Source organism: Equus przewalskii, chromosome 4 (assembly GCF_037783145.1).
Source record: "Equus przewalskii isolate Varuska chromosome 4, EquPr2, whole genome shotgun sequence".
Lineage (NCBI taxonomy): Eukaryota > Metazoa > Chordata > Mammalia > Perissodactyla > Equidae > Equus > Equus przewalskii.
Window position 1 is genome coordinate 36,255,296 of NC_091834.1, and position 12,014 is coordinate 36,267,309.

Here is a 12,014-nt window from a genome sequence, read left to right on the forward strand (position 1 = left end):
TACAAATAATTTTTTTTTTTTTGAGGAAGATTAGCCCTGAGCTAACATCTGCCACCAATCGTCCTCTTTTTCCTGAGGAAGATTGGCCCTAACATCTGTGCCCATCTTCCTCTACTTTATATGTGGGACACCTGCCACAGCATGTCTTGACAAGTGGTGTGTAGGTCCACACCCGGGATCCAAACTGGCAAACCCTAGGCTGCCCAAGCAGAGCACGCGAACTTAACCACTGCACCACTGGGCGGGCCCCACAAATAAATTTTTAAAGTTGAACACTCCAGTAGAAAAGGGAGCAAAGGGGATGAGGACACAAATTAGAAAAGATAAAATACAAATGACAATGATTAACATAAAAATATAACCTCTATAGTTTTAATCAAAAAAATTTAAATTTTAAAACAAGATATAATTTTTCTCCAGTCAAACTGGCCAAGTTTAGAGAAATATGACACTCAATGTTAGTGCGGGTGTGGTGAAAGAAGCACTCTCAATATATTACTGTTGGGATGTACACTGTACAGTATTTCTGAAAGGCAATTTGGAAACAGATTTCAAAAGCCTTAAAAAATGTGATGCAATAATTCTACCTCTATCCCAGTGAAATAAGGATATGTGTAAGCATTCAGCTCTGAGAATGTTCATTATCACTGCCTATGATAGTGAAAACCTGGAAGCAACTTAAATGTCCAAAAATTGGATATTGTGGCCTAGCTATACTATAAAATGATGTTAAAAACCAAGTAGTAACGTATTTAAAATGTGAAAGAATGTTCTAGATGTATGGATGGATGAAAGGGGGACTGCTGTAAAGCAACATGTGCAGTGTCTTATTTCAGGAGGAAAATATATAAGCATACAAATAAATATGCTTTGGGAGGCAGTGGGATTAAGGGAAATGTCTGTTTTCTTATTTTTCCTTCTCTTTGTTTTCTGATTTTTCTGCATTAAGAAGATATTACTTATGTGTGTTGAAGGGGTGTAGAATATGCCACCTCAAAATGTACCACTTTGGCAGGTGGATTTTTTTGAGTGGAAGGGAATCAAGACTCAGGAAAAGTTCTTGACCTCTCCCTGAACTGCCTAAAAGAACTGAGATAGCGGCCCTGTACCAGAAAGTGAGCTGTCGCCAGAGAGAACTGTTTTCTCTGAAGGACCGTCTGCATGGCAGGGCCAACGCGTGACTACCAGACGTCTGCTCTTCCCCTCTTCCTGGGAGTCACCGCCGCCTCTCTGAAGCTCCAGGCCCTGCCCCTTTCCTTAGTTCAGGACGGTATATAAGCCTCAACTGCCTGACTGCCTTTGAGTTGCATATTTTTATGGGGCTCCCATATGTATGAAATTAAATTTATTTTTCTTCTGTTAATCTATATCATGTCAATTTAATTATTAGACCAGCCGAAAAACCTAGAAGGGAAGAAGGGCAATGCACACAAGCACACACAATCCAAAGTGCTGTGAAATTAAACATGAAAGAGTTGCAACTTCTAAAGACCAGGAATAAACATTTCTTGAGTTAAGGTGAAGCACTGACCTAGAATGGTCCCCACTCTACAGGTTTCAAACTCCTAAGCTGCTACAGAGACAACTACAAGAAGCCTATAAATCCAAATGTGGACTAAACATGGTCCATAAGTGAATTTAAATGTATCTAAATGTTCTTGAGATTAATAAAAATATATGTAATCTTGAAAGCAAAACAGGTACATTTTTCATAATTTTTGCAAACTATATATTGGAATTATTTTGATTTTATTTTAATTTTCCTTTTATTTCTTCAAAGCTTTTAAATCAGTTTATTATAAATCAAATATAATCAAATGAACTGGTTAATGAAAATTCATTTTTGACTTCTATACTCCTGAAATTTGAGTGTTTGAATGCATAGCCACTCAAATTTTTTGAATTGGCTTTTAAAATATCATTTGTGATTTTAAATAAGAACTTCAACGTTTAAGTGAATAACTGTCACCTGTGATAATATCTATACTTCTGAATCAGAGTCTGTTACTTACAGCTCAGCAAAATTCTTCCAGTCATCTTCACTAAGGGATGGCCTCGTGTGACTGAGCGCAGTCATTAAATGTGACTGACTGATAGCCAGACCGGGTTTGACTGGTCCTGGTTGGTTAAGGGTGTCATCCTCCTTAAATTAAAAAGAAAATGACAAAAAGTCAACTTAGGGACGTGATGAAAAAAGAAGCAGTCCAAGTGTTATTTCTTTTTGTCAGTTTTTCAGGAGATTATACATGCCCTTTCTCATAAGATTACTAAAAATTATTTGAAAGCAGGAAGCACAGAACCATTTGACTTATCAATGTGTTTCAGTCCCTTGTTTATAAACATAGCTCATTTACAAATCAAAGAAATACATAGGAAAACAAAAGGAAAAATAATTTTTGAAAAGTTTTCACAATTATAATAGGGGTGACAAAAGCCATACTCCACTTTGGCTCCGGTATCTGCCTTTGATAATACTGACATCTGCCCTCAGTTGATCTCTCTGTTCCTGTGTAAGTTCTTGGTAACCCTCTTGTGACATTGTTCTGAAGACTGGAGGTTGTGAAAACAACTGATCTTTCCCAGGAACTCCAGGAAAATCCTGAGTCATGGAACTTGGTGCAGACAGGCACTGCGAGCTCTGCATGGTAAAGTATAATAATGAAAGAAGGAAGAAGGGAAGAGAGGAAGGGGGGTGGTTGGGAAAAAGAGAGAGGGAGAAAAAAAGTATGTATTTACCAAAGATAAAATTAAAAATTTTAAGCAATAAAACCTTAACATGGACAAGCTTACATTGTAATTAACTGAAATTAAGCAAGTTTAAAATATGTCCATATTCTACAAAGCTTCATTTATATCTATGTTGTTGAGCCACCATAGAGTGGAAACTACTCTAACACAAGGATTTTTTAATGCTTTGTTATTAAATCCACCAAACGAATGCCCCAGAGATTGGTTCGAAATGCACCTTCTTAGTTTTCAGCAAATAGTTCTACTAAGGTTCTACATGGGGACATTTCTACATAGAAGTTAAGAAACAGAAAACAGAATTAGGGGCCCGCCCATTGGCACAGTGGTTAAGTTTGCACGTTCTGCTTCGGTGGCCCAGGGTTCGCTGGTTCGGATCCTGGACAGGGACCTAGACACTGCTCGTCAGCCAGCTGTGGCAGTGCTCACATAGAAGAACCAGAAGGACTTACAACTGGGATATACAACTAGGTACTGGGGCTTTGGGGAGGGAAAAAAGAGGAAGATAGGCACAGATGTTAGCTCAGGGCCAATCTTCCTCACCAAAAAGCATACCTTTAAAAAAATAATAATAAAATTTAACTTAATTTAAAAAAAGAAAACAGAATTAAAGACCAGAATTAAAACAACAGCTTACTATTCTTAGGAATAAAAATGGGTCACTTTTATATTTTTAAAAACCTGAATTAATAAAGCAAATTTACAAAAAACAAAAAATATAACTAAATATATGTAAAAATGTTGTATCTACCAATACAGTAGCAGTGAAACTGTTATTTTTGGGGAGGACATGTGTTGAATGCTGTTTTAATTTAGAAAAACAATGATTTGCCTACATTTAATCTAAACATTTTCCTTGTTGAAACATTCTTGCTACTAATAACTTTTTCACTGTGCTTATACTTTCCACCAAAAGTATTACAAATAGGTAACATTTTGTTGTCAGGAATTTTTGACATTATGGTACCACATTTCTCATTATCCTCAACTGTTCTATGATAACAGAATTTAAGTTTAATATAAAATGGATCTGCTACTAAAGATGCTTTAAACCCCTAACAAAGGGAGAGAAATCTGAAAGAAACCAAAGGGAATCCCAAACACTGGCTACTCTGGCTCCCCTTTCTGCCAGTTCTGTCTTATAGTTCTTAACAAGGAATGAAAACCACTAATTAGTGTATGTAAGAAAACCAAGACTATTTTACTGAAGAACCAACCAACCAGAAAGAACATGTGGGGCTGGTTAGGAGATAAATCACTGTCCAGTTTACACCAACATACGGTTTTACATTTCAGAAGTGTACAATGACGACTGCACAAGGTACCAAATCAGAAGAGGTTCCATTTCCAAGTTCTGATTCATAAGAGCTTCCAAAGTAGAGCCGGTATATATTGAATTTTGATTCATCTGGAAGCATCTCAGACGTCTCGAGAGAAACAAGGGACTGCTCTAGGCCACATTCTCCATCTCCAGCTGAATCATCAGAGCCACTGCTGTGGTTAAGAAGAACCATTGAAGACAGACTTAGGTCACTATCAGAGCTGGAATTGCCATCCTAAAACACACAAAAGGACAACCAGTTGTCAAGATCTAAGTAATCCACAGCTCAGAAAAAAACAACACAGACAGTATTCTAACAGACCAGGAGAATGAAACTCGAGGCATTCTTCAAAAAAGCTCTTATTAATTCTCTAATGGTTCTGGGGCATATAATAAAATTTTAACTATTAAAATAAGGAAAGATAAGATGGAATGTGTAATTTGCCAACCGCCTCCCCAAAAATTCTGTAACAAAACTAGGACTCAGCCTTCTGGATTTTATTTTTATGTCTTTCAATTCATATTTTTCTACTCTGAAATGATGACCCAATCATGTTATAGAGTGCCTTATTTTTATAGAGCGCTTTACAAATAAATACCTTTTCTGGTAGTGAAAGGTGGGGGAGGAAGAACTTTAGGAAAGTGATGTCAGCAACATGGCAGAGTGAGCAGTTTTCTTTGTCTCTCCCCCTTCGAACTACAACTAAATGGACATTCATTGATCAACGGAGGATACTCACACAGCACTGCAGGACGCCTGAGAGACCCACGCTGCCATACATCAGAAGGTGGATAGACTACCCCCAGGGAAGAGGTGGAGATAGGTGAGAACTCCCTGGCCCTCAGACAGCGCAGTACCCGCAAGCGACTCTCTCCCGGCTGAAGTGCTCATAGTACTGCTGTGGCACCAAGGGTGGGTGTGCGCGTCGGCGCAACTGAGGAAACAGGTGACTACAGCCATAAGCTCCCCATGACTGCTCTTTGGACCACTGGGAAAATCCACAGTCCCACTGCAGCCCCAGGGAATGACTTGGGCTCAGACTTGGTAGGGAGGCCCAGCCCACCAAGCACAAAGGCTGGGTGACCTGGGAGCAGAGGCAGTAACCTGCACGAGCTAACCGCCAGCTGCATTAAACACACGTAGCCCTGCCGCAGCCCCAAGGGGGAAAGTGAGATCCATCCAGCAGGACTGTGCAAGTGGGTGGTGACAATCAGTAGCCCCAGCATGATGGCTCCTTGGTCCAGTGGGAAAATCCACAGTCCCACAGTGGCCCCAGGGAGAGTCTCAGCTCAGCCCAGTAGAGAGGCCCTGCCCACCAAGCACAAAGGCTGGGTGGCCTAGGAGCAGACACAGAATGGCTGGGTGAGCTACCTGCCAGGTGCATTAGATGCCCATAGCTCTGCTAAGGCCCTGAGGGTGCAAGCGAGATCCAGTGGGACCAGATGGCAGCAAAGCTGCAAGCCTGGGCAAACAAGCTCTCAGCTGCCTTGAAAGCCCATAACAATGCTGCAGTCCCTAAGGAGGGAGCATTTCTAGGTGGGTTTGTGGGAGCAGGCAGCAGGAACCCAAAGCCCCCATGTGACTGTTCCCACAGTTGACAGGAGACCCCACAGGGCCACTGCCATCCCAAGGAGTGGCCCAGGCTTGGTCAGGAACAGCTGATGGGGATCCTAGTGGGCACAGATTACACAGCTCCCACCCCCTCCCCCCCAGTGGCAGCAAGTGGAAGCAGTAACCAAACTCTATCTCTATGCAGAGGCACAAATCCATGCCATCAAGCAGTATGAAAAAATATATTAAATCTCTGGAACAGAAGGAAAATGACAAGTACCCAGCAAACAATCCTGAAGACACAGAAATCTATAGACTAAATGACAAAGAATTCAAAATCATTATCATTAAAAAATTCAATGAGTTAAAAGAGAATACAGATAGACAACTCAACAAGTTCAGAAGCTATGTTACAAAAGAGCTTGATACTATAAAGAAGAAGCAATTGGAGATGTTGGAGTTAAAAAACACAATGGATGAGATTAAGAAAAATCTGGAATCCCTGAACAGTAGGGCTGATAATATGGAGGACAGAATTAGAAGATTAGAGGACAGGAATATAGAAATGCTTCAGAGAGAGGAGAAGAGAGAACTAAGACTAAAAAGAAATAAAGAAGCTCTCAGAGAAATATATGACTCAATTAGGAAATGCAACATAAGGATTATAGGTATCCCAGAGGAAGAACAGAAGGAGAATGGAGCAGAAAGCTTGTTCAAACAAATAATAGCTGAGAACTTCCCAAACCTGGGGAGGAAGCTGGAAATCCCTGTGACAGAAGCCAATAGATCTCCAAACTTCACCAATGTAAAAAGACCAACTCCAAGGCATACAGTAGTAAAGCTGGCAAAAGTCAAGGACAAAGAAAATATACTAGGGGCAGCAAGGCAGAAGAAAATAACCTACAAAGGAACCCCTATTAGGCTGTCAGCAGATTTCTCAGCAGAAACCTTACAGGCAAGGAGAGAGTGGAATGATATATTCAAAATTCTGAAAGACAAAAACTTTCAGCCAAGAATACTCTACCCAGTGAAAATATCCTTCAGATATGATGGAGAAATAAAAACTTTCCCAGATAAACAAAAGTTAAGGGAGTTCATTGTCACAAGACCCCTCCCCCCCCATACAAGAAATCCTCAGGAAGGCCCTCATACCTGAAAAAAAAAGGAAAAAAAAGGAAAGGGGTTACAAAACCCTGAGCAGGGAGATAAATAGAAAGACAAAATCAGAAAGTTTCAGCTCTCCATCAGAACAGGTTAGCAAATGCTTAAATATAATATTAAAGATAAAGGGAAGAGAAACATCAAGAATAAATATAATCTTCTCATTTTAACCACAAACTCACAACACAAGAAGAGAAAAAGATGTGATAATAACAACCTAGAAAGGGAAAAGGAAAGGGATGGAACCAGCTCAGTCCAAGGAAATAAGAGGCTATCAGGAAATGCACTATCTCATCTATGAGATGTTGTATACAAACCATATGGTAACCACTAAACAAATAATTAGAACAGAGACACAAATTACAAATAAGGAGGAAACTAAGAAAACCAGCATAGAAAACTACCTAACTGAACTGGTAGTCCGAAATACATGGGACGAGAAACAAAGGAAATTCAGGACAATCAGAAAACGAGCAATAAAATGGCAGCATCAGGCCCCCACATTTCAATAATCACTCTAAATGTAAATAGGTTGAATTCTCCAATCAAAAGACACAGAGTGGCAGCACGGATTAAAAAACAAGACCCAACAATATGCTGCCTCCAGGACACACCTCAGCCCCAAAGACAAAAACAGACTCAGAGTGAAGGGATGGAAGATGATACTCCAAGCTAATAGTGAACAAAAGAAAGCAGGTGTCGCCATACATATACCAGACAAAGTAGACTTCAAGACAAAGCAAGTAAAGAGAGACAAAGAGAAGCAGTATATTATGGTAAAAGGGACACTCCACCAAGAAAACATAACACATATAAATATATATGCACCCAACACGGGAGCACCAAAGTACATAAAGCAACTATTAACAAAACTAAAAGGAGATAACAATACAATAATAGTAGGAGACCTCAACACCCCACTAACACCAATGGACAGACCATCCAGACAGAAAGTCAACAAGGAAATTGTAGAATTAAATGAAAAACTAGACCAGATGGACTTAATACATATATATAGAACATTCCATCCCAAAACAGTAAAAAAACCGAACCATAATGACTTGCCAAAATAGATAGCAAAAACTTGATAGTTTCTGATTTAGGAACTTTAGGCCCTGCAAGAATCTCCAACAAAATGTAAGGGAGAAGAGTATACAGGAAAATCTTTCCTAGAAAATATGTGGTAAAATCCACAACGTAGTAGAACTCAAATTATCTGCTGCAAAAGTTAAAATCAAAATACTATCCTTAGAGAAAAGGCTGTTTATAGGGCTAAGTACAGAAAGTACAAGATAAACCTGGAAGACCTTCTTGTATCAGGAAATAAGTAAGGGATCAAAGAATTATGAGGACATATCAAAAAGACACAGAAACCATCCCAAAGCAGCTCCTATTGGCTTGATCTGGGACAATTTGAGCTTCAAAATAACAAACTTCGATTATTTTTTAAAAATTAAAGTACAAGACAAACAAAAAAACCACAGTATTTTTGTTTATACTGTCTAATTCATGATATCCCAATTTAAATAATATCCTTCCACACACCAAAATATTTTGCCAACAGTAAGGTAATATTAAAGAAATGGACACCAACTCTGCATAATTACAAATTCTCTGCAAAGCCAATATTCCAACTATGGAACATTCGACTAAAGGTAAATTTCTATACAGTTTTACCCGAGTTGTTAAAAAATAGGATCTTTGAAGGTTGAAATTTTGACCTTGAGCTGCTCTTATCACCTCATGCTCGTAAAACACCATAGTAACGATCTCCTGCTATAACTTACTTGGAGTCCACAGGACAACAGCCTTCCATGTAAGGCCTCTAACTGGGCATTATAAAGTAAAGCCTTGAGATCAGCTCCCGTGAAGGAGTCAGTTACTGACGCCACATGCTGAAGGTCCACGTCATCTGCCAGAGGTAGAGAGTCACTGAGAACATTTAAAATTTCAAGACGTGACACCTGAAGGGAGAAAAACTAATTGATTTAACAAATAAAATTAAGTATTATTTTAAACTACGTATCTTATGATTTTTAATAAATTAACTTTATATAATCTAATAAGCTTTACAAGTTAACTTGAGAAATGTACCACTAGTCTGTTATGTATTCTTGGAACATTTCCCCTAACAGAAAGAATATAGGGAGAAAAACAAATGAAAAACAACAATCTTAACTATTCAGTCTAAGTCATTTCTTATTCAGACAGTGCTTATTTTCTAGATTTGGGCAAATGTGCCAAAAAAGTGTTTCAAAAGGAAAATTAGAATAATTTAACTAATAGCTACATATGACATATATTTAGATTATTTTATACCTTTGACTACTCATTTCTCTACTTGTCCTTTCACTCATTTATTCATTAATTTGTAAATTTGGAACAAGAGATGAAACGACACAGGACTTGGAACTGTTAAAAATCCTCTCTCTATGTAACCTGCTTATATGCTTACTAGCCATATGCTTGATTCTGTACCAGAGTCTTTTGTCAGGATAAGAGGGGTGTGGTCTTGGAACACAGGGAATGTTGACATGAAATACTTTAGTTTCCTTCCTTTTTTTTCCAGTTGGTCAATACTGAAAGATTATAAAGTTCTCAGACTTGCATGGAAATCACTTGCATCTAGTTCAGAATCTTTTCATGCTGTGAGCAAACAATGACCAAGGCCTTTGCCTAAAGCTGGTCTTCTAAGGATAACTGCCATTACCTGGCATAAGTAAAGTTCACAAGCAAAGAGTGTAGCATTGTTGGGTTTTGGACTCTAAATATGAAATTGTCACCTGATCAGGAGGAGGACAGTATACACATTTATCTAGTCGGCCAGGCCTAAGCAGGGCAGGGTCAATCAAGTCAGGGCGACTAGTAGCAGCCAATACATAAACACCTGGGGAAAAAAAGTAAAAATTCTTCACTAAATCCTGCCGAAATTTTGTTATAATGATATCTCTGTATTTACAGTTATTACCCTGTAAGCCTTCTACTCCATCCAACTGGGTCAGCAACTGGTTAACAACGCGATCTGTAACTCCTGTATTATCATGGCCTCGTCGAGGAGCAATGGATTCAAATTCATCAAAGAAAAGAATGCAGGGTTTTGCAGCCTGTGCTCTGAGAAAAACACAATATTTCATATTTGAATAGAGTTTGCAAAGTAACTTATATATGAATACTTGTAAATAAATATAAATATATATAATATATATTTATTTATACAAATATAAATACATATATCTGTATACACACACATATATATGTATTTACTTAAATCTTCATACCAAATCCTTAAAGAAGGCAAGGCATATATAATTATCCTTGTTTTTAGCAAACTGGCTCTTAGGTCAAGGTGTTTGCCTAAGACTCATGCCTTCTGGACAAGAACTAAAACAAAACCCAGAAACTTATTCAAGAAGCGAAATGTTTCTTTGATTCTTATTACAGTACAAGTAAACATTTTTTTTTAGACAGTCATGCTCCAAGTAATGACGTTTCAGTCACCAACAGACTGCATATACGACAGTGGTCCCATAAGATAAGTACCATATAGCTTAGGTGTGCAGTAGGCTATACCATCTAGGTTTGTGTAAGTGCACTCTATGATGTTCACACAATGACAAAATCACCTGATGACACATTTCAAAAAGCGTATCCCCGTCGTTAAGTGATATATGATTGTATGCCACTTTTACTTCTTTTGTGAAATGCCTATTCATTTCTTTTCTCCATTTAAAATCTGGCAAGCTCATTATTTTCACATCGTTTTGACAGGGCTTTTTATAAAGTATATTTTACTTGCGTATATTACACTTTTTTCTAATTTGAATTGATTTTTAACTTTATTAATTTATTAACTAACTTTGTTTTAATTAAAATAAGAGAATATAAATTCCAGCGCTGGTAAGAGAGTGGACTAGATGTCTGAAGAATCACCCCTATTACAAAACACCTGTCAAGCTGATTGAAAAAAACCAACAAACATCTCATTAAACACACGGCAAGTGAGATAAGTCTTCTGGGGCCAACAACAGACTAGAATTATCTCTTTGAATGTTTGGCAAAACTCTCCTAGAAAACCAGCTGGGTCTCATGTTTGATTTGTGTAAAGATTTTTAACCAGTGACAATTTTTTTCTATAGTTACAGGTCTATTCAGATTTTGTTTCTTCTTTGCTATATTTTGGCCAATTATACTTTTCCTCTGTGTCATCCAAGTTTCAAGTGTATCGGCATAAAGTTCATTATATTATTTGAAAATATTCCCTTATTATCTTTTACATTTCTGGTATATCTTTAGTCGTGTCCCCCTTTTTATCCTTAATATTGTTTATTCATGCTTGCTTTGTTCTTGATCAATCTCACTGGAGTTCTATCAATTGTACTAGGCTTTCAAGAAATATTTGGGTTTGTGAACTTTTCTGTTGAATTGTTTTCTATTTCACTAGTTTTTGCTCTTTATTACTTCCCTTTTTATTTATTAAGTTTATATCTATATTTTCTAAATTATATCTATATCTAAATTCATGAGATGGATACCTAGTGATTAACTTTCAACTGAACTTTTTTCATTTCTAAAATTTAACGCTATAAATTTTCCTTAAGTTTTGCAACATCTAAAAGTTTTAATAAACAGCATCCTCATTATTACTTAGTGCCAAGTGTTTTCCATTATGATCTTTTCTTAAACCCATGAATTATACAGAAGAGTTTGTTTTTTTTAATATCCTCTTGTTGTTTATTTTAACTTATGTGTGTTTTCAGAGAATAGAGTCTGTATGATATTGTTTTTTTGAAACTTACTGCAATTGCTAGGTATGGCCTGAAGTTTGGCCAATTTTCAAAAACGTTCCAGGTGTGCTTGAAAAGAATGCATATTCTCCAGTTGTTGGGTGCTTAGATCAATCTTGTTGAATATGTTATTTAAATCTTCTAAATTTTTACTATTTTCTTCACCTTAGTGTAACTAATTACTGAGAAGTGTGTTAAAAACCTTCTACTATGAAGGTGGATTTGTCAATTTCTCTTTGCAGTTCTGTCAATTTTTGCTTAAATATTTTGAAGCTAGAATATCAGATACAATTTTAGAATTGTAATATCTTCCTGGTAAATTGAACCTTTGGTGAATACACGGTGACTGTCTTTATCTGTAATAACATTTTCCTGATAATGTTCTATTTGTTAAATTGGGTGGTGGATACACAAGAGTTCATTTTATTATTCTTCTTCTTTAAAATGTACA

At 37.3% G+C, this 12,014-nt stretch overlaps 1 protein-coding gene across 5 annotated transcripts in view; it reads right to left on the reverse strand.

Annotated features, from left to right (window-relative positions):
• The window catches only part of PEX1 (peroxisomal biogenesis factor 1), a 52,788-nt gene that overhangs the window by 652 nt on the left and 40,122 nt on the right, over positions 1-12,014 (reverse strand). For 2 of the 5 annotated variants that reach the window (XR_544460.2, XR_011539516.1), the window contains exons 18-23: positions 9,748-9,890; positions 9,563-9,666; positions 8,567-8,743; positions 4,071-4,301; positions 2,446-2,638; positions 2,013-2,143 (exon numbers count right to left, since the gene is read on the reverse strand). Coding sequence is in view for 3 of the 5 variants with exons in the window: in XM_008517353.2 (XP_008515575.1) it covers positions 2,013-2,143; positions 2,441-2,638; positions 4,071-4,301; positions 8,567-8,743; positions 9,563-9,666; positions 9,748-9,890 (984 nt within the window). In the remaining 2 variants the exon portion in view is untranslated. Of the gene's footprint in view, positions 1-2,012; positions 2,144-2,440; positions 2,639-4,070; positions 4,302-8,566; positions 8,744-9,562; positions 9,667-9,747; positions 9,891-12,014 lie in introns of all 5 variants that reach the window. The other 3 variants (XM_008517353.2, XM_070617493.1, XM_008517354.2) reach the window with 2 other exon arrangements.